The 23,165-nt window shown below is 35.7% G+C and overlaps 1 protein-coding gene across 6 annotated transcripts in view; it reads right to left on the bottom strand.

The window, feature by feature from the left end:
• DMD (dystrophin) overlaps window positions 1-23,165 on the bottom strand; it is a 2,254,125-nt gene that overhangs the window by 872,678 nt on the left and 1,358,282 nt on the right. For all 6 annotated transcript variants that reach the window (XM_040266338.1, XM_040266336.1, XM_040266334.1 and 3 more), the window contains one exon: window positions 19,956-20,131. In XM_040266338.1, the coding sequence (XP_040122272.1) occupies window positions 19,956-20,131 (176 nt within the window). The remainder of the gene's footprint in view (window positions 1-19,955; window positions 20,132-23,165) is intronic.

Here is a 23,165-nt window from a genome sequence, read left to right as displayed (position 1 = left end):
CTATATGGGAAAATAATCTAAAAAAGAAAAAAAAAGAATAGATATATGTATATGTATATAAATCATTTTGCTGTACACCTGAAACTAACACAGCATTATAAATCAAATGTACTCCAATATAAAAATAAATGTTTTTCAAACTCAAACAAAAAATAAAGATTATATACACATCTTAATTTATAATAATCTACTCAGATGAAAACTAATTTAACTCACTCCTGTTATGATAGCTATTATCAAAAAGATATAAAGATTACAAGTATTGGCAGGGATGTGGAGAAAAGGGGATACTTGTAAACTGTTGGCGGGAATATAAACTGGTATATCCATCACAGAAAAGAATACAGCAGTTTTTCAAAAAGATAAAATTAGAATTATCATGTGATTCAGCAGTATCACTTCTGGGTAAACATCAAAAGGAAATGAAATCACACTCTTGAAACAATTATTTGCACTTTGAAGTTCGTTGTAGCATTAACAACAATAGCCAAAAGATGGAAGCAACCTAAGTGCCCCTTAATAGATGAATGCACAAAGACAATGTGATTATACAGACATACACACACACATATATACAACCACAATGGAATACTATTCAGTCATAAGAAAGAGAGAAATTCTGCCACTTGTGGAAAAATTTAGAGAACACTGCAGTAGGTGAAATAAGTCAAACAGCATATGATCTCACTTACATTTGGAATCTAACAACAAAAAAAGTTGAATCCAGAGAAAGAGAGTAGAATGATGGCTGCCAGGGCCTAAGGGTGAGGAAAATGAGATGCTGGTCATAGCATACAAACTTTCAGCTATAAGATGAATGGGTCCTAGAGATCTAATGTAGAGAATGGTGACTATAGTTAATAATAATGTATTGTACATTTGAATAAGTTAATTAGCTTGACTGTAATGATTACACAAGGTACACCTACATAAAAATACCACAGTACATCTTAAATATGTACAATTTATTTGTTAATCATACCTATATAAAACTAGGAAAAAAATAATGTAATTCCATTAAAACATGGAAACTTTGTTCTTTTCCCCTCCTCCTTTGTGCTATCATCATATTTGTTTGATCTATTTATAATACAAAGTGAAGTCGCTCAGTTGTGTCCGACTCTTTGCGACCCCATGGACTGTAGCCTACCAGGCTCCTCCGTCCATGGGATGTTCCAGGCAAGAGTACTGGAGTGGGTTGCCATTTCCTTCTCCAGGGGATCTTCCCAACCCAGGGATCGAACCCAGGTCTCCCGCAGTGTAGACAGATGCTTTACCATCTGAGCCACCAGGGAAGTCAATGATTTTTCTTCAAATATTTTCTCTGCCCTGATCTTTCTTTTCTTTCTGGGTCTCTTATAATACCTGCATTGATACACTCAACATTTTCCCACAGGTCTCTAAATCTCTGCTCACTTGTTCACTTGTTTTTCATTCTTTTTTTGTTCTATTCTTTAGATGGAACAATTTATCTTCAAGTTTACTGATAAACTTTCTTCTGTTGTCTGAAATTTCCTTTTGAACACTTTTGAACAGTGAATTTTTTTGAACAGATCTCCTTTTGAACAGTGAATTTTTCATTTTAGTTAGGGTATTATGTAATTCTAGAATTTTCATTTGATTCCTTTTTATAACATATATCTGTTGATAGCCATTTTTTGTTGTCACTGCCATCAGACTTTATCTAAACATGATTTTCTCTCATTCTTGAAGGTATTTATAATTGGAGCTTTGAAGTCTCTATCTGCTAATTCTAACATCCAGGCCAACTCAGAGACAATTTCTATTGTCTGCTTTTGCCCTGAGTATGGTTACAGTGCCCTGTTTCTTTAGATGTATAACAATGTGTCTATAAAGTTCAACATTTTAATTAATATAATGAAGGAGCTCCAGATTCTGATTTCCCTCCATACCCCCAGGGTTGTTATGATTGAAATTTTAATAACTTATCTGGACAATATCTGTGGAATGCTTCCCCACAGTGTGTGACTGCTAACAGCCCTTCTCTGCTATATATATGTCTAGCTTACTAGAGGTCAACATAGCTTAGCTATTAGGCAATGATTGGCCAGCAGTCGTGGTCAGACACCTTGAGTCAGTAAAATTTCCAACTTTTGTCATTGAGTCTATATTTATTTAAGAGAATGGATTCAATTTCCGGCAGTTTTCAAGTTATCCTCCAGCAGATATATGGACAACTTGTCCAAGTCCTTTATGACTATATCATTTCTCATATTTTTCTGATAAATCAAATTTCTGGCTAGTCTTCCAGTTAGCTATTTGCCCCAAACAAAACAGCAATTTTAGGCCAGCTGAGTTGTTACTTGGCTCATCTGCTTGCCACCTAGTTCTCTACTGTTACTGATGCTTCTGGGCATGGGGTTTTACAGGTTTGGCTCCAAATAAAGTGAACCCCTCCAGCAGTGAAGGTGCTAGTTTTCACATGTTATATTGATACTACCCTGGTCTAAGAACTCTGATGACCAAACTAGGGGTGGAGAATGAGAGTCGCTCCAGGCAAAAAGGAAAAACAAACAAACAAACAAACCCATCAAAGACTACCACTGTTTATATTCAAGTTCAATAGCTTTCCTTATATAATAACTTTTTAATTAGGTATATGCATTTGGTTGATTTCCAGAGTCATAAACAATTTTGCACAGTTTTACTGCTGGGTTTTGAGTAGACCTGTTGACCTACTCATTTTGCTATACCAGAAGACCTGTTTCCACAGACTAATTTCTAAGTCCTCCTTATGTGCCAAGCACAGGGCTAGTTAATTTAGTTACATAATCTCAAATCCTTACAGCAACCCTACAAGAGATGCATTATTATCCTTATTTTTTAATGAGTAAAATAAGACTGATAATTTAAGTAAATTGTCAAACAAAAAAAATTAAAATATAAACAAAAATTCTGGAGGAGGGCATGGCAACCCACTCCAGTATTCTTGCCTGGAGAATCCTAAGGACAGAGAAGCCTGAAGGGCTGCAGTCCATGGAGTCACAAAGAGTTGGACATGACTGAATGACTAAGAACAAACAAAAAGTACCATGGTATTAATTTCCAAGGGTAATAAATACAAGTGGGGATATAGGTGGTGATTGCCCAGCATTTAGTTAGCAGTTTCATTTAAGTGGCCAACCCCCAATGCCAATTGCTCTTAGTTTCCACTGTCCAAAGGCAAAGTTAATTGGTAAGAAAATACCAAACAAATCATTAGGAGAAACAAGCTATATTTGTCATGGATACACCCAGATCACTTAAAAAAGTACTGCATTGGTTCATAAAGGTATAATTTTGTTTTCATATATAATCCTAATAATATATAGGGATCGTCAGGCCCATAATTTTCAGAGAGTTATACCCACAGAAACCCAGTCTAAAAACAAAAGATCATTGGAAAATAATCCTAATTTTAATCCACACTTCTTGATCAAAAGAGGGTATGAATATACAAATTACCAAAGATTTTAGAAATTCCATTCTTTCTCTTATTTTCATATCTATCAATGGCTCCAAAATTTTTCAATTTATGAAACTCTCCACAAACTAGACCCGTATTCAAATATTCTCTTGTCCTCTTTGTTTTGTAGATCAACTTTGCCTCTCTAACTATGTACTTGCCCTTCACTCAGTCTTCTCTAGTCTTTTTTTCTTTATTTATTACCCAAATTCCACATCATTTAATGCTACCAAAGATTAAGTATTATCCTTAGATGTTGGAGGAAGCACAAATATGAGAAGATACAGGTCTGAGTCTTTTTTCAGTGGCTGAGGGAGAGCTGGTAAAGATGGGGGGCTACTCACTGTTAATTTGTCTTGTCCCTGTTATCTTTATTAGCTGTTTTGTTCACAGAGGTAAATATCATCATAGTAGGAAAGGCATAGATTTGAGGTCAGCATTATTGACTTTTAGTCCTTGATCTTTATAAACTTTGATTAGCCTTCACACAATATCTTAATGATTTTGAGCTGCAATTTAATAATTTGTAAACTGGATAGGAATTTTGTCATCCACTGCTTACTATCCCACAGTCAGGAAGTGAAGTGGACCTGAAAGTTCTTTAAAAGTGAGTTACTGTGAAGGTTGCACAGGGAAACGTTTGGAAACTCTTGACAAAGACCATTCATAGGGTAAACACATAAAACTTAATGTCAATATTAACTCTTCACAGGGAACTCAATACTCTGTAATGACCTATATGAGAACAGAATCTAAAAAAGAGTAGATATATATATATGTTAATGGATTCACTTTGTTATACAGTAGAAACGAACTCAACAGTATAAATCAACTATATTCCAATAAGAATTAACTTAAAAAAATTAACTCCTGTTACTTCCAAGTTTCTAGCTTGGGCAAGTGAATAGATAGCCATGCCACTCAGAGTACAGTCTATGGAGGAACACATTCGGTGTTGGATACGTTGATTCTGAGGCCTCAGTATGACTGAGAAATGTCCAGTGGAATTAACTACAGGATATCACTGGTGGCCTTGGCAGAGATAGTATCATCAGAGCAGTGGTGGGGACCAGGAGCCAAAAAAATAAAGAAAGAGATGAGATAAAAGAGGATATGTGAGTTTAAGTATTAGTAATTAGAGAAGGATTCAAATGGGAATAATAACTAGGAAGGGGACGTAAGAGACCTTATTCAACTTTGGCTGCCCAGGATCTGAAAACCCTGCATACATGGGGGGATTTCCCAAGACCAATGTGGACTCTGAAGGAGGAAATTGAGTTTTTGAATATGGAAATGAATGACAGAAATCGCAAGGGACCATTTAGAATTCTTTCTGGCAGCAGTGGCATTCTTCACCTTGTCAATAATGATGGAATGGTCTATGGGAGCATGCAAATACAGGGTACGATTTGGATTATAGCTCCTGGAACTGAGCCTTTCCCTTTATTTCTGCCCATTTTTGACCTGATTTTCTAGTCTTTTGTATGGAAATAGGAGCAGGTCTTTATCCTCCTCATGAAGTCAATTTCTGCTTACATTAAACAGAACTGGATTCTGTGATTCACAGTTAAGGACCCTGAAAAATATGGTGGAACACATTAAGAAAGGAGTGTTGGTAATTTATTTTTTTTAATCTGGGAGCTAAAAATGTTTACTTGGTCAAGGGTAAGAAGTCAGTAGAGAAAGGATAAAGATACAGTTATGCTTGTGTGCATTCAGGGAAGAGAGAATAATTAATTGGGCAAGGTTCCTGTGAAGTAAAAGATAAGGCCTTCTGCTGAAAATGAGGAGATAATATTACAATAGTGAATGTATAAGTGGAAAATAATTAGATTAACAGCTCACACATGTATGGTGTTTTCCATTTTAGAAAAGGTTTTTAAAAATATATTTATTAGTAGATAAAAAGAAAGAAACACATTTTCATTTAAATAAACATATGGGAAAAAGCAAATTACCATATATATACATATATTGTGTGTGTGTGTGTGTGTGTGTATATATAATGTGTGTATATATATATATGTGTATATATATATATATATACATATATATATATATATCTCAATGGCCAAACTATCCCAGTTCAGAATTACTAAAACAGACAAGATCTGTTAAAAGGACCATGGGAACAGACTAGCACACATATCTGAGGCATCCTTCCATTATATTAAATCCTGGGCAGAAATCAGTAAAGTGATCAATGCATTTTTATCTCTAGACCAGGATTTTCTTTGAGCACAAAGATGGTATACTGACCTGTGGATATTGTGTTCCTTTTTAGTAGCATGATGGCTTTTAATTCTGACATAAAAAGCACTTCAGAAATGATTGCTCATAATATGAAACATGTCTCATAGGACAGACTTTGAAGGCAGTCAATTCAACTTCCCTCAGCAACAAGGAAAATAAAAAGGATGCAAAATGTCTTTTGGCATATTTTTTTTAAAATGGTTGATGCAGGTGTAGCTACTGTAGAGTCAGATGGATAACAATAGACAGATTTTAAATAGCAATAACCTTAAAGGGAGAGTGCATTTACAGGATTCCAAGTAAGCAGTTTTATTGGGTATGTTTTGCTTTGTGCTTATTTCTCATGTTTCAGGTTCTCTAGCTCTCTCTGTATTGACTGTGTGCATTTCATTGAACACTGTATCTGAAACAGGAGGGAAGGGGGCAGGGCACAACCTTTAAAAGAATGACATGGCCATAAGACACAATATAAATGGATGAGAACCAAATGGGTCCAAGATGGCGGACAAGTTGACTTCCAGTAGACCATAAGCCTCAGTATATGCTCATCCTAATACACTGAGTTGGACTGTAAAGAAGGCTTAGCACTGAAGAATTGATGCTTTTGAACTGTGGTGTTAGAGAAGACTCTTGAGAGTCCCTTGGACTATAAGAAGATCAAACCAATCAATACTAAAGGAAATCAAGTGTGAATATTCACTGGAAGGACTGATGCTGAAGCTGAAGCTCCAATACTTGGGCCACTTGATGTGAAGAACTGACTCACTGAAAAGATCCTGATGCTGGGAAAGACTGAAGGTGGGAGGAGAAGGGGATGACAGAAGATGAGATGGTTGGATGGCATCACCAAATCAATGGACATGAGTTTGAGCAAAGTCAGGGAGATAGTGAAGGATAAGGAAGCCTGGTGTGCTACAGTCCATGGGGTCTTAAAGAGTAAGACAGGACTGAGGGACTGAACAACAACACCAACAATACATTAGCATATGCTAAATGACACACCCACCCCTTCCCCAGAATAATTGGAATAATCCTCCCACTCATTAACCTATGAAATTACCCAGCCCATCAAAACTAACCACCCCAAAGTTTGGGTTCTCAGAGTCTCTCACCTTCTGATATGGCCCACACTTTGTCCGCGGGGTTTCTTTTTAATAAATCCACTTCTAACCCACCAGTTTGTCTCCAAACTCTTACCCAACAAAGCAAGAACCTCAAATTTATCGGCAACATATCCATGCTTTAAATATGCTTATAGACATCCTCACTTTCAACAAGGTGTCCCAAACATACATGGGGGCCGTTTCTGATTCACAATTAATAGGATGAGAACGTTGAGCTTATTTTTCTGTATGTTGTGATGGGTATGTTCTCCTGGTATATCTCCCATACTTTGTCTACCAGATCTTCTGATTTGTGAGTTAAGAATGGTAGTCTGTGACTCCATGGAGATCACAGGTATTACTTCAGTTCATCAGTCACCACTAGTATTCATCTGCCACAGTAGCTTCCTGACACCTGAACCCTTTCTCCATAGCAGAGCTTATTGGTTAATAGGTACTCTGGAAAACTCTCTTGTTTACAAGCTAGTGAGCGAATGACATGAGTAAGAGATCTCACTGAGAAGCAGTCAGTTGACTAGGGATTGCTGCCATCACTCCACTAAGAAAAAGGCTTACTGCCTTCATCCTGGCACATCCAAATGCATGTTTTCTGACTACCTTGGTTTCATTGCTCCACAGGCTCCTCAAGCCTATCATAGTCTAAGTTGAAGTCTTAATGTTTGATTTGCCTTCTTTCTATCTGTGTACAGCCCCTTGTATTTTCTCTCACAGTTAACAGCACTCCATTTGGCCAGTTCTCCAAGTCAGAAATCTGGGGAAGGGAGTCCTTCTAGAATTCTCACTTCAAGTTTTCACCCTCTCATTTAATCAATTACCAAGTCATTTTACTTTCATCTACTAAGTATCTTGAATCTATCTCATCTTTACAAGCTTTATTTTGCTCAGACACTCATTGTCTCTAATCTGAAATACTACAAGACTACTTGAGTCACCCAACTGGCAGTCTCATCCTCCTCATTTCACCCTGGGCTCCACAATCAGAAGGGCCTCTGTGGTTTCAAATCTCATCTATTGAAAAACCTTCCAATGTTCTTCTATCCTACTCCACAAAAAAGTTTTTTGAGGTACAAAATCTTCCATGACCTGGTTCATTTTGCTTGCTCTGTTTAGCACCACACCATACTTTGTCCTTTAGACAAACAAGGGAAAAACTCTTTCTAAACTTGATTGGCATGACTGGATAGGCAGGATTTAGAAGAATATTGCTAAATTGGAGGGATTATATAAAGTCATTTATGCATATTTCAACATTTTATTTTCATTTAGAGCATAAAAATGATCATTAACTCACCATTCATTTGGTATGGGATACAAGACTTCTGGAATAAGCAACTGACTGAAATTCAGCATATTTTCTTTTCCATAAACACTCTTATACTGCATAATCTATGACTTGCAGTTTTGATTTTTTTAAAGTAGTGTAAGATTTAGAGACATCAGAAAAAATCTAAATACAAAATCCCTCCAGATTTTTGCAGTTTCAACCCTCTACCCAATCTTTAAATAGTTGTTTCATCTACTTCTAATTGAACAGCATTTTTTGCTAATCAGTCTTTCAAAGCATCTAACTTAGTTTTCACAGAAACTGCAATTTTCTTTCTCATTACATTTCTATATTATTAGGTTATATAATATTTAATTGAATAAGAAAATTCTAAAAACAAGAATAATTCACACAAAAGTGTTGAAACAGCACACAGTTGACTCTTAGAAATGATATTCTCAAATGGTGGGAGGCAAGGTACATGGTTCTAGGAAGTCCACTTGAAAAATTTTCAAAAACACCTCTAAGTTATTTATAACCAGCATTCAGTTTGGAATAGGAATCAGAATGTTGGTTTTACATATAAAATGAAGAGCTTAGAATAGTTAGATGAGTAAACGGAGATTTAAGAGAGCTTCTCTATACTGAACTACATGTATTCCTTAACTGCATCCACTCTTTCTTGTTTCATTGATTTTGCTCCTATCACTTTTCCTCTCTGGTGTATCCATTCATTCTTCATTTGACTCCTGCTACCCTATGAGACCCATGCCAGAGGTCATCCTCCATACTTCAACTCCTATCTCCTCAGCCCTATAAAAGTTGATAGAAGACCAAAAGTTGATAGAAGAATATCTATAGTGATATTGGTCTGTACCAGTCAATGCAACAGCATGTTTGGATTCACCTAGTCAGTTTCTAGTTTCTGACTAGTTTCTGACTAGACAGCTAGTCAGAATTGGCCAAGTTTCAAAGAATAAAATATGACATAAAAAGATTAACCATGAAGCTAATTTTTCATAGTCTTTTGATGAAGAGTTATGAATGTCCTTGAAAGCTTTTCAAGAGTCACCAGAGAAAAGAAGAGAAGAGATAAGCTTTTCCATAGACACCTGTGGATAATAATATCTGTATGACTCTCTGTTGATCAATCTAAAAATAGCTCTTTGGTAATGTGGATTAGATCTAAAATATTTTCTGGTTATAGGCTGATGAGGATAAAATGTCCAGTTTCAAGTCTAATTCCTACTTCAATCACTAGAATTTACTAGTTGTGATCCTATAAGACTGATATAAAGAAATGTACAACATGTTTGAATCAAAGAGCATCTTCTTGGTGTAAAGAGCTCTGGAAATTGAAGCCTTTTCTCTTAAGAGGATTAAATTTTAGAGAACACCTAAACTATGATATATTAAGCCAACTTCTACCATTTTTAAGATTAAAACTGATCAAGTCTAATTTTCAGAACTAAAAATGTATCCATGGAAATGTGATATTATAAAAAAATTTAAAAAAATAGTTCTGTCTCTATAGATCTATTTTTAACCTATGTAACAATGTCAAGTGTAAAGTTTCAAGGCCTAGTTTAATTTGAATGTGCATAAAATTTCTTACTATTTAAATTGAGAAAATAATCCTTGGTCATCCACAATGCACTAGATTTTCTACCAACTATTGTGGCTTGTAGAGAAGAGAATAAGATATTGCCTTGCCCTCTTGAAGTTTTCAATCCTGCTGGGAAAATAATATATGCATATATATGACATATAATAGATATGTAAAATGTTACATGAGTGTTATAAAAAGGAGTGAGATGAACTTAACAGAGCAAAGTACTTCTGTTTGAGAAGAGCAGATAACATTCATTAAGGAAATAGCACTTAAGCTGGGTTCTGAAGCACAGGTAGGATTTTAAGGAAAAATTAAGGGAATTTAACACAAAAACTAAATGGTTTTTTTCAAAAGCTGAGGGACAGAACACTTTGTCATGTTATTTTATGCTTGAGACACCAGCTGAAATGGTGGAAGTGGCAATAATACAGTTGCAAAGATAGGTCAGAATGGATTTCAAGTCTTATTCACTTGTACTAAGTGTGGCCCACTAAGGGATTGGGCTTGGTAACTGAGAAGCTGGTGGGCAGAAACTGGAAGTGAGAAATAAAATATTGCCTGCCATATTAGTTAAAAAGGACATCACCATTATCAAGGACTGCAGCCTTCCAACAGTGAGCCTAGGAGCCTGGAGGGAACTCAGGAAGGAAACAAAGAATAGCTGCCATCAAGTAGCCATCGGATTGCAGTCACTCCCTAAGGTGTGGCTTAGGACTTCCGGATGTGAAAACACTGGATACTGGCACCAGAAGTCTGGGGTGCATATCAAAGGAATGATTTCAGTGAGCCCAGACTTTTGCATCTTGCACAAGAGTAGAAAAGCACTGAATTCCTTAACTTGAGATACCTAGTTTTCTTTTATTAACAGTAATCTTTTGTTCCTACTACTTGCCCTTTGTTATATAACTCCTATACAATCTAGCTCCCCCACTCATTTCCTCAGAGCAGTATTCTACTTGAGATGCTGCCTCCCTCTGAGACCTGAGATCCTCAGTATGTCCACCAAATAAAGCAAAACTCTCAATTTTTAGGTTTTACGTATATTTTTTTTAGCCAACAGAAGCATATCTTTAGTAAAAGGTCCAAGCTAGGATAAGTAATGGAAAATTGGATCTAGATTAACAATGCTAGACTCAAGATGATTTGGGCTTATATCTTAGTTCAAATACTTGCTAGTTATATGATCCTGGATAAAGAACTTCAGCACCCTGTTTCAATCACCCTTCTATAGAAGTGGAAATAAGAATAGAGTTGTTATGAAGATTACATGAGCTATGTAAAGCACCTGGAATAGCACCTGGCAATATTAAGTGCTGTCACCATCATCACCAACATCATCATCATCATCAGTATTGTTGTTGCTGCCTAGTTGCTAAGTTGTGTTCAACTCTCTGTGACCCCATGGACTGCAGCATGCCTGGCGTGCCTGTCCTTCTCTGTCTCCTGGAGTTTGCTCAAACTCATGTCTGTTGTGTCAGTAATGCCATCTAATCATCCCATCCTCTGTTGCCTCCTCCTCCTCTTGCCCTCAATCTTTCTCAGTATCAGGGTCTTTTCCAGTGAGTCAGCTCTTTGCATCAGATAGCCAAAATATTGGAGCTTCAGATTCAGCATCAGTCCTTCCAATGAATATTGAGGGTTGATTTCCTTTAGGACTGACTGGTTTGATCTCCTTGTAGTCCAAGGACTCTGAAGAGTCTCCAACACCACAGTTCAAAAGCATCAATTCTTTGGGGTTCGGCCTTGTTTATGGTCCAACTCTCACATCTGTACATGACTACTGAAAAAAAAACATGGTTTTGACTATATGGACCTTCACCAGCAAAGTGATGTCTCTGATTTTTAATATGCTGACTAGGTTTGTCATAGCTTTTCTTTCAAGGAGCAAGCATCTTTTAAATTCATTGCTGTAGTCACCAACTGCAGTGATTTTGGAGCCCAAGAAAAGAAAATCTGTCACTGTTTCCACTTTTCCCCCTTCTATTTGCCATAGAGTGATGGCACCAGATGCCATGATCTTAGTTTTTTGAATGTTGAGTTTTAAGGGTCTACATAAAGTATCATTAAGTCAAATGTCTATGGGAAAGCAGTTAATATAAACAACTGAGTTGGGACAGTTGTGGCAAACTGAAAAGAAAGCTTCCTTGCCCAAACTAATGCTTCTGAAACTTTAAGGTACACATGAACCCCCTGGGAATCTTGTTAAAATGCTGACTGTGATTTATTAGATTCTGTATTTCTTAGCAACTCCCAGGTGATGTCTGTGTTCTGGTCCAGAGACTACACTATGAGCAGCAAAAGTCTGAAACATCTGTCACTTAGTTGCAGCTGATTGTGCCTTGAGAGAATGTGAGAATGAATACATAGTAGTCAGATAAAAGTTTTCAAAAAGAGATATTCTTTTTTTTTAATATATGAAGACTCTGAATTTTTAAACATTGGCAGTTATTTTGTGACAGTGCCTATGTAAACACACCACTTACATTCTAAGCTAAATTCAGCCTGTGAGCACTGACTCTGGGCTGGATGAAGAGTCAGAATTGGACTCAGAGGGAGAGGGAGAGGGTGAGGTGATTTGGGAGAATAGCATTAAAACATGTATAATATCATGTAAGAATCGAATCGCCAGTCTAAGTCTCATGCAGGATATGGCATGCTTGGGGCTGGTACATGGGGATGACCCAGAGAGATGTTGTGCGGAGGGGGGTGGGAGGGGGGTTCATGTTTGGGAACGCATGTACACCTGTGGTGGATTCATGTCAATGTATGGCAAAACCAATACAGAATTGTAAAGTAAAATAAAAAATAAAGAAAGAAAGAAAGAAAAAAAAACTGATGATAGGAAACGAGGAAGTTAAAGGATAGAGCAAATAGACTAGAGTTGGAGCTGGAGAAATCCTGGGGACCAAGGGTGAATGAGTGAGAAGCATTTTAGCACTGGTTACATGCCTACATTGACTACATTTAAAATATGGCATACCCTGTGAAGAGACTTGTGAATTTTAGTAAAATTTTGGTTTTCATTTTGTAGAAAATGAAGTGTTATATGAAGACTATTTTGTTAGGGGCATCTGAATTAAGGAGAAGCCAAAATTAAGGAAGACTTAAGAGAAAACAGTTGTTTTAAAAAAGGGTGAATGGAGTAATATGAATTGCCAATGGAGGTTTGCAAGAAGAGGTCCTACTAGGCCTACTTTAATGAATTAGATAAGGCTCATTTCTAATTAACAGCATCCATTTGCATGCAAACAATGAGCTAAGGTCTTTAAAAAACAATTTCTTCCCTTAAGTACATTCAGGAATGTCTCCCATTAGCTCATTTATGCCATTAATTTGCTTGGCAAACTAGCATAGATTATATACAGGTAAACTTTTGTTCAAAAATTCAGCAGTGAAGACATTGAAATGAGAAACAAGTTACTGCTTTTACATGAAATCTAACACAGTAAGGGATTTTTAATATGCTTAGCCTTTCTTTGGATTTTGATGTATTCTGATTAATAGAGATACCTGCATCCTTGCAAAAGTAACATGAAAACAATTTTTCCCCTTGTACTGCTTGCCATAAAGGCGCCAGAATTCTTTCGAGAAGGCATTATTGCCCAGGTCTTGGTTTCTATGTAACATTCTCCAGCCTATCAGAGACCCTTGTAGAATTGTTGATACCACCCCGGGCAGGGAAAATACAAGGTGAGCTTGGGACATTTAAGGAGAAAGCTTGAATGAACTCCCACTGGTTAAATTTGGTCAAGGTGAGCATCAACAGGATTGATAACTAATTCATTACAGCATATTGAATAAATAAGAATCCATAAATCCATATTGTGAACAAAGAGAGAATAAAAAGGAAATGTTTTATTTTTTTAATAGAAGAAACCAGCTTGCAGGATCAAGTCAGAATTAGGAAAATAATTTTGTATCCCCATTGTAACAACTGGATTAGGGAATCCATGGATTACATCAATGGGTAGGAAAGCCATTGATGATTAGTAATTTAGATGATTTAGTAATTTCAAATAAAAATATATTACTTTCTAATTCAATATCTAATGGTTGCCACCTTAACCAAGTGATCAAACTTAGCAGCAGATGGAGTGGGAATACTTCATATTACACATGTACTGATGTGATACAAATTACATAGCATCCTATATGAAGTACTCTTGACAAAAACATTTGACTTGTATCTTTTTAAGTTTCATCTAAACTCAACTTCCAGTTTATAAGAAATACAGAGAATAGAAGGTAAATTCAATTCAAAATGGAAAATAAGTGGCAAAACTCTGTTTGCAGATGACACACTGCTATACAAAGAAAATCCTAAAGAAGTACCAGAAAACTTTTAGAGCTCATCAATGAATTTGGTAGTTGCTGAATAGAAAATTAATATGCAGAAATCTATTGCATTTCTATAAACTAACAATAAAATGTCAGAAAGGAAATTAAGGAAACAATCCCATTTACCATTGTATAGAAAGAATAAACTATCTAGGAATACCTATGAGTGAGTGAAGTCACTCAGTCGTGTCCGACTCTTTGTGACCCCATGGACGGTAGTCTACCAGGCTCCTCTGTCCATAGGATTTTCCAGGCAAGAGTACTGGAGTGGGTTGCCATTTCCTTCTCCAGGAGATCTTCCCAACCCAGGGATCAAACCCAGGTCTCCCACATTGTAGGCAGACGTTTTACCATCTGAGCCACCAGGGAAGAGCCCAAGGAATACCTATATAAGGAGGCAAAATACCTGTACTCTAAAAACTAAAAGACACTGAAGACAATGAAAATAGATGGCAATATAGACTATGTGTCCTTAGACAGGAAGACTCAATAATGTTAAAATGACCATTCTACTCAAAATAATATACAGATTCAATGCAATCCCTATCAAATTATCAGTGGAATTTTTCATAGAACTGGAACAACAATTTTTAATATTTGTATAGAGACACAAGAGACCTTGAAGAACTAAAGCAATCCTGAGGGGGGAAGAAAAGGAGCTGGAGGAATCAGGCTCCCTGACTTCAGACTATACTACAAACTTACAGTTATCAAAACAGTATGGTATTGACAGAAAAACAGACATGTAGACTAATGGAACATGATAGAAAGCTCAGAAATTAATCCACACACATATGGTCAATTAAGCTATGATAAAATGAGGCAAAGGCATTCTCTTCAACAAGTGGTGCTGGAAAAACTGGACAGCTACATATTAAAAAATAAAGCAATTAGAATATTCTTTTACATCATATATAAAAATAAACTCAAAATGGATAAAAAACCTAAATATAAGACTGGATACTATAAAACTTCTAGAGAAAAACATGAGCAGAAAACTCTTTGATGTAAATCCCAGCAATATCTTTTTGGACCGACCTCCTAAAAGAACAAAAATGAAAACAAAAATAAACAAATGGGACCTAATTAAACTTAAAAGTTTTTGCATAGCAAAGGAAATCATAACACAAAAAGACAACCCATAGAATGGGAGAATACATTTGCAAACAATGTGACTGATCAATCTCCAAAATATACAAATAGGTTATGCAGCTCAATTAAAAAAAAAAAAAGATAACCACAATGACAATGATAAAAAAAATAGGCAGCAGACCTAAATAGACATTTCTCCAAAGAAGACATACAGATGGCCAAGAGGCACATGAAAAGATACACAGCATCACTAATTATTAGAGAAATGCAAATCAGAACTACAATGAGGTATGAAAGTGAAAGGTGAAAGTGAAGTCGCTCAGTCCTGTCTGACTCTTCGCGACCCCATGGACTATAGCCTACCAGGCTCCTCTGTCCATAGGATTTTCCAGGCAAGAGTACTGGAGTGGGTTGCCATTTCCTTCTCCAGGGGATCTTCCCAACCCAGGGATCGAACCCAGGTCTTCTGCATTGTGGACTGATGCTTTACCATCTGAGCCACCAGGGAAGTCCACAATGAGGTATGAAGGGTCCTTAAAAAACCTAAAAATAGATTTGCCATATGATCCTGCAATCCCACTCTGGGGCATATATCTGGAGAAAACTCTAATTCAAAAAGATGCATGGACAGGACACTAAATAATAATTTAGTGTTATTTTAAATTTTCTCAAGCATGGTAAACAAGTATGGTTATATATGGCAAGTTGTTATTCCAAGGAGATGCATGCTGAAATATTCAGTAGTTAAGTATAGGAGTGTTTATAATTTATATGTAAATGTAAAGACAACAAAAATTTGTGTCTGCATATTATTTCCTGTATTACAGGAAGGCAGATATGGGGGAGAAAGGGACAAAGAGAGAGAAAGAGCATATATGGTGAAATGTTAATTGCTGAATCTAGAAATGTAGGAGGAAGAGAGGAGGGTATATGGGCATTCATTATGCTACTTTACTTCAACTTTTCTACATGCTTAAAACTTTTCACTATAAATAATATTCAAAAAGAAAAATTTCAAGCCCCATTTTTAATTAAGTAACATTTAAATTAAAATGGTTATTCCTCAACATATGTTAGTACAATAATTGTCCTGTCTGTGAAATGGAGGAAGTAATATCACATTTTTCAAAAGAAAAAAGGACAGATCATTTTTTATTGCTATGGGCAATGATTCAGAGATTCCTTAATTTAGGGATTCTGCCTCCCACCACATTGCTTCCCTCTTTCATTCAATTTTTTATCAATTAACATTATTCTAAGTAAAATACAATTTTTTATGGTGTCAGCAATCCATTGCTTGAAGGCCTGCCTACTCACATTCCCTTGACTGGTATATCTCCTGGGATATTCCAGGATAAAGGAATGTTTGAGGACAGCGACTATACCATCAAAAGGAGTAAAACTATATAACTATATTATATGATAATGAGGTCTGGGCAGATAAATGAACAACTGATTAGAAATAGTGGGGTCTTTTTTTTCTTCTTCCAGTGCTATGAACTCTTTTGGCAATCTGGTGAAATCTGGGACCTCCAGAATAATGTTTTTAAATTCATAATATAAAATACACGGGACTCCAAAGGAAGTCAATTATATTGAAGTACAGTTTTAAGACTATTAGAAACACATTTGTGACACAGTAATGCCTGTTTGCTTATTATAAACACATTAATAAGATACTGTGGTAGATTTAATACCTACTACGGTTTTGAAGTAGTGATAAGCATGAACCATATTTTGAGATACATGTGACAATTCTAATGAGATATGGAAACATCTGTGATTTCAGATACTGCTAGCATTGCTCTGGTTTATTGTCTATATTCAAAATGCAAGGGGATATTCAACTTCAGTTATGAAGTTAGTGAAAACAAAGAGGTATTTCCTCCCATTCAAGTTCATGGCACCCCTTGACTTCTATCAATGAACCAAGGCTTAAGAGTCTTCATACACAGGGTTGCTTTGTTTTAACCTATGACTTCCCTTTATGGTCAATAGGTTTTTGTTTAGATCTTCTTCATTTAGAAAGACCATTTTGATGGCTAAGTCATCATTAAACTCATTATTATCAGCCTTAAAAATATAGATGTTATTCAGTTCCTCTACTACATAATCGAGGCAACAGTGAATTTTCTATATTAAATTGAACAGCTAATTGGCTATATTTTATACTTCATTTACTTCCAACACAGACTAACTTAATGGATGTCTGCTGCTATTTGAAATTTCTGAGAATTTTCTTCTCATATTTCTGATATCTTACATTTTCAAAGAGAAATGTCTAAAGTTATGTTGCTATAAAGCTTCATATAGTTTTTGTAGACTTTAATCACTTAAATTATACCCTTTCTTTCATTGGTGTACATGGGCTAAGAAACATTAGATATTTCAATAGCTGTATTTAAATCCCGCCTGCAAACTAAGAATACTGTTGTCAACTGGAATAGTCATCTTATTTTTCACCTGTGCAATAATCTATTTCCTTGTAACTTCTGCTTGGGTTACACTGAAAGCACACCACTGATTAATAATAGTTTCATGATTACAAACCCTCCCATGATTGTTAGGTTAACAGGTTCTTTATAAAATATTATTTTATTTATTTTTACTTTATTTGTAGTAGGTGCTTAGCAATAGCTGTAAGTGTATTTGTAGAAATGGCACTTACATTTTATTACTCTTTTATATTTCATAAAATTTAAATGATACAAAAATCCTGAGTTTGCCACAAAACTGATCTCAGTGGAAATTTAAATATGCTAACATCTATTTTTAAAATGTAGCATGAAGTAGACAACTTTAAAAGCTGAGTTTAGAGGAAAAATAAAACCTCAAGGAAGCTGATCTTGACTTTTTAAGGAACAAAAATACAATGTTTAATGTAGGTCAGAATGTTTAAATGGGAGAATTTTTTCCTAACCAATTACAGCCAAATCCCTACTAGTTGTAATTAACCTACACTATGTGTAATATTTCATAAAACAGTCAGTGTACATCAATTTCTTATAAGCTTAGAAGGACCTTAAATTTTAGAACTTATTTAGTGAAACAGGTATATTGTCCTATCAACATTTGTAAGTTCTAATTTGCATTCAGAAGTCCATGACCAATAATAAAATTTGAAAAATCAGGTAAGAAGTTACAGAAAATATTTTTAAAAGGCTTTACTCAAATATTATATGAGTAAGATACTTCAAAATGAGAAACAACATTTTATATACAATAATGAAAAAATAATCCTCCAGTCAGTTTAATCCATTTTATGAAGTTGATATATTTTTATAGCATGTTATTCAATTTTCCTTAATTTTCTCACTTCTTAACATCGTATTTTAGACTAGATTGGGTCTAGTGCAGAAATGATGTTACACAGGTTTAAACCTGCCGATAGTGTAAATATATCAGCTGTTTAAATAATGGAATAGTTGTGTATTTAATAGAAGGATTTCAATTTGGGGGAAAAAAAGTGTATGACTTTCCCAAGGAAGAAATATAACTACAAAGCATGGGTCTTTATTTTATGTCTATGCCTGTGTATATATCCCCTGGAAAAGGAAATGGCAACTCACTCTAGTATTCTTGCCTGGATAATCCCATGGACAGAAGAGTCTAGTGGGTTACAATCTATGGGGTGGCAAAGAGTTTGACATAACTGAGCAAGCAATACTCACTCACTCAGATGTATAGGTACTCCAGTATTTTCTAAACTAAAATTTAAAATGAAAATGTTTTTAGATGATGCTATTATTTAACTTTAGTAAGATTTGTCTGTGTATGTGTGTGTGTGTGCATGCACGTGCGTGTGTAGGTCAACTAATATGTTCATTTTGTACAGCAGTATGAATTGTATCCACTTTCTGAATAATGCAAAAGGAACAAAGGTGGCCAGAAGAGGTGGGCAAAGACAATGGACACAATTCCAAAACCTTTCTAATACATCCTCACCAAAGATGCTCATCAGTGAGTTATTCTAGATTTCTGAATATTAAAATCCACCTATTATGTAGATGATAGGTAGGAAGCAAGAGCTTGGCAATAGAACTGAGCTTTCACTGTTCATGACAATAGTCTCATTTGGTAAATAAAGGGCAAGTCCTCCTTTATGAAATAGGAAACATTAGCAACAACTGGTAGCATAATACAAAACCCTGTTTATAAAAATATGTATGTTTTCCAATTGCAGCAGCACACACTTGGCTTTTTGTGCTTTCAATACATTTCAAGGGAAAGTTAAATGATGATTGAATTCAACAATAACGTCTCTAAGGTTTTGTTTTCCCCTGTAGATTTGAACATTTTCAGCCCAAGTCCTTTTTCAAGAATGTGCTAAGAAATGTAGTGGAACTAAAAGGTAAATATGACTATCATGCTTTTCAGCATCGTAAGTCATATTTGTAGCTGTTAAACAATCTAGCCAAATAGCAACTTTTCCTACAAAATAGTCATTTATAATGTCCTTTTCTCATCTTCATTAAAGAAAAAAATTAACTGAGATGCAGCTTGTGAAAGTTGGAATATACTGAAGACATTCATATTTAAACAATCATGTGTGATTTTTAACACAAACTTCAAAGCTTAAAATAGTCAAAAAGCACTGCCTATTTAACTAGCAACAGTTACATATTATATTATTCAAGGAAAAGAAAGAGCAAGTTCATTATTGCTATTAAGTGTTGATGGAATCCTTAATGTTAGTGCCTTTCACCCTGGTTCGAATCTTTCACAAAATCTTTTATTTTTCTTTTAAGGGCAGCTTAAACAGCTCCACTAAAATTTTAGCATTCCTATTTTAATCTGTCACCCTACCTCTTTTTTCTCTCAGCCAGCTGTTTGCAGACCTCCTGCCACCGCAGATTCAGGCTTCCCAATTTTTCTTGTAGAATACTGGCATCTATTTTTGAGGACTGCTGAATTATTTCTTCCCCAGTTGCATTCAATATTCTGACAACAGTTTGCCGCTGCCCGATGCCATCCTGGAGTTCCTGTGAGATACCAAAAAGGCAAAGACAAAGATGAAGCCCTGTGTCCTTTTATTTGAGAAAAGATTAAACAATGTGCTACCCCATGCAGTTCTACTGGGGGAGAAAGAAATAAAAAAGCTCCACGTGAAAGTTTCTCTATGAAACTGACATGCCCATATCCAAAGGAGACAAGACAGAAAGACACCTTTTATGTGTCAGGAAAAAAGCGCCCTCTCAGTTCAGCTCCAGGTTTTATATTTGTAAAGCTTGTCAGCTGGAGGATGTTATAATGTCCTACAAATCAATTAGTTGGAAACCTTCTCAAGAGCAAATTCGATTTCTTGTCCCCACAAGGATGTTCCATGTTTAATAGTCTATGAAGTGTTGTAAAATTTAAACGTGAAGAAACTATTTAGATTTCTTCGAGACTGTTGATGTGAGAGGTGAAAAAGAACAAGCACAGTTTAGCCAGAGTATTTTTTTAAAAACCTCTAGAGATATTTAAACAAACATTCATGACTATATAAGAAGGAAATTTATTTCAGATTCTGTTTCCATCCATGTATTTTGCATTATAAAACCACATAAAAATTAGAATTAATTGCTTTCAGGGACAGCCTATCAAGAAATCCCTATGGTACAGAGATAAATTTAAAAATAATCTATAGCCACTGGAACATTTTTATGAGTCATTGACGGTGTCAAGTTTAAGCATCTTCTACTTTTTATCCTGAATGAAATTTTAAGGGTGTCAGAAAAATTGTTTTTTATTAAAAAAGACTATTATAACAAAATATATATTTTAAATGCCTTTTGCCATGAAATAAAAATAGCACTCTAGCATTTTTGATAAAATAAGGTAATATAGAATTTGTAAGGCAATTACAATAACTTATAACTAAATCTCATGTTTACAAAATGAAATAACATGAGAACTTGAGATATCTGCCATATTTCAATCTAAAGGACTCACAAATCTTTATGTATAGATGAGACAGTCAGTATTCAGAACACTTTCCTGAACATATGATTCTTATATTCTCCTGCCTCAAACCAAGTACATACAAACTCCATCAAATGCCTGCCAAATGAATGAATCAATGCCTGTTTTCTAAGACTGGGTCAAATCTCCTTTAGATTCTCATTATGGATAAATTTGTTGGATTGTTGTTTTCTACTGCTTTCATGTATTATTATTTTAAATACTAGAATTTTGGATAGTATGTCTTTAGCAGTTAAAAGACTCATTAAATCCACAAAAATGGGAACAGGCCATTATTCTAGGAACATAGTACCTCAGAATGATTATAAAACTATGCACAGTCACTGAACTATTCATAAGCTTTCCTGATCTTACTCTCTTAAGTGAGCATGAGATGTACTCTAACAAACACGTGATACTTCCTTGCAACTAGTTGATTTTGCTCCATCATTTATATTCCACTTTGAACATCTGTTCAGATCAGTGTTGCATGTGACAGTCACTGCTTAGTAACAGGTAGCCCCATTCATAACAAATTGTGTCTATATTCAGATTATACCATAAATTCCTTGAAGTCAGAGATGGTGTCCTATTCACAGTCTTATTCCTGACACTTACTACAACATCTGGTTCATGAGAGATTTCAGTATGTATCTGTTGAATGAATGCATGAATCTATGGATATAGAAAGTGGAGGAAGAGAGGAGTGCTCATAATTATCATGGTATCATTAGTATTAATACTTATCATTGGACCTCCTAGAGATTCTAAGACGTGTATACAATTTTTTAGGTTTTAGGCAGTATAAAGTCTAGCTGAGAAGATTAGACATAAATGTGAAGGATAATTTGCTATATTATATTCAGTAAGACAGTAAGCAAAGTGATCAGACAGATAAATGACAGATTAGAAGAGAAATGAACTCAATGGAAGGATGAAAAGGAGAGGCCATGGTGGGTAATTTGGAGTTGAGAGAAAGGGTAGGCCTTAGGGACATGTTTGGTCAGAGCTGCAAGAGGATAGCAGAAGGCTAGCCTATGGTGTGGAATTTCTGTGATCTGATCTCAAGTATACACTTGGGCTCTGTGTCACTGTATGAGAATGGAAGTTTAGGGAGAGATGTAGCCCTGGATTAATAGTGGGCTTGGGCAGAGAGGACTCTGCTTTTTATTAAAGACTTTGCAATTCAGTGGAGAGCAACAGAAAATGACTGAAGGACAGGGGTGTGGGAGCTAGAGCTGTGTTCGGAGGTGATTCTGGGGCAAAGTTTAGGCTACTGTTAAAGCAGGGACACAGGTAAAACAGTCAGGACAGGAGTCTGCAAGGTAGGTATTGAGGCTAAACCTAGAGTTTAGACAATGCAGTAGAACAGAAAGGCGAGAAGTAACATGAACTGTTAAGGCACAATTAAGAAGGTTAGGGAACTAGCTGGATCCAGCAATCATGAATGACTATTGAAATGGGGAAATCTTTGCCTAGAACACCAGACTCAGGGAGGCAGTTACAGGAGAAAGATGATGACTCTAATTTGTACCTCCAATGGTGTCCAATACCCATGGCTGTTAGAGATATTTATAAAAAATTCAAACTAGTACAGCCATTATGGAGAACAGTGTGGAAATTCCTTAAAAAACTGGAAACAGAATGGCCATATGACCCAGCAATCCTACTGCTGGGCATACACACTGAGGAAACCAGAATTGAAAGCGACATGTGTATCCCAATGTTCATCGCAGCACTGTTTACAATAGCTAGGACATGGAAGCCACCTAGATGTCCATCAGGAGAAGAATGGATAAGAAAGCTGTGGTACATATACACAATGGAATATTACCCAGCTATTAAAAAGAATGCATTTGAATCAGTTCTAATGAGGTGGATGAAACTGGAGCCTATTATACAGAGTGAAGTAAGTCAGAAAGAAAAACACCAATACAGTATAGTAATGTATGTATATGGAATTTAGGAAGATGGTTATGATGACCCTATATGTGAGACAGTAAAAGAGACACAGATGTAAAGAACAGACTTTTGGACTCTGTGAGAAGGCAAGGGTGGGATAATTGAGAGAAT

Source organism: Oryx dammah, unplaced genomic scaffold, assembly GCF_014754425.2.
Source record: "Oryx dammah isolate SB20612 unplaced genomic scaffold, SCBI_Odam_1.1 HiC_scaffold_23, whole genome shotgun sequence".
In the NCBI taxonomy this organism is placed as follows: Eukaryota; Metazoa; Chordata; class Mammalia; order Artiodactyla; family Bovidae; genus Oryx; species Oryx dammah.
This window is presented reverse-complemented; position numbering and strand designations above follow the sequence as displayed.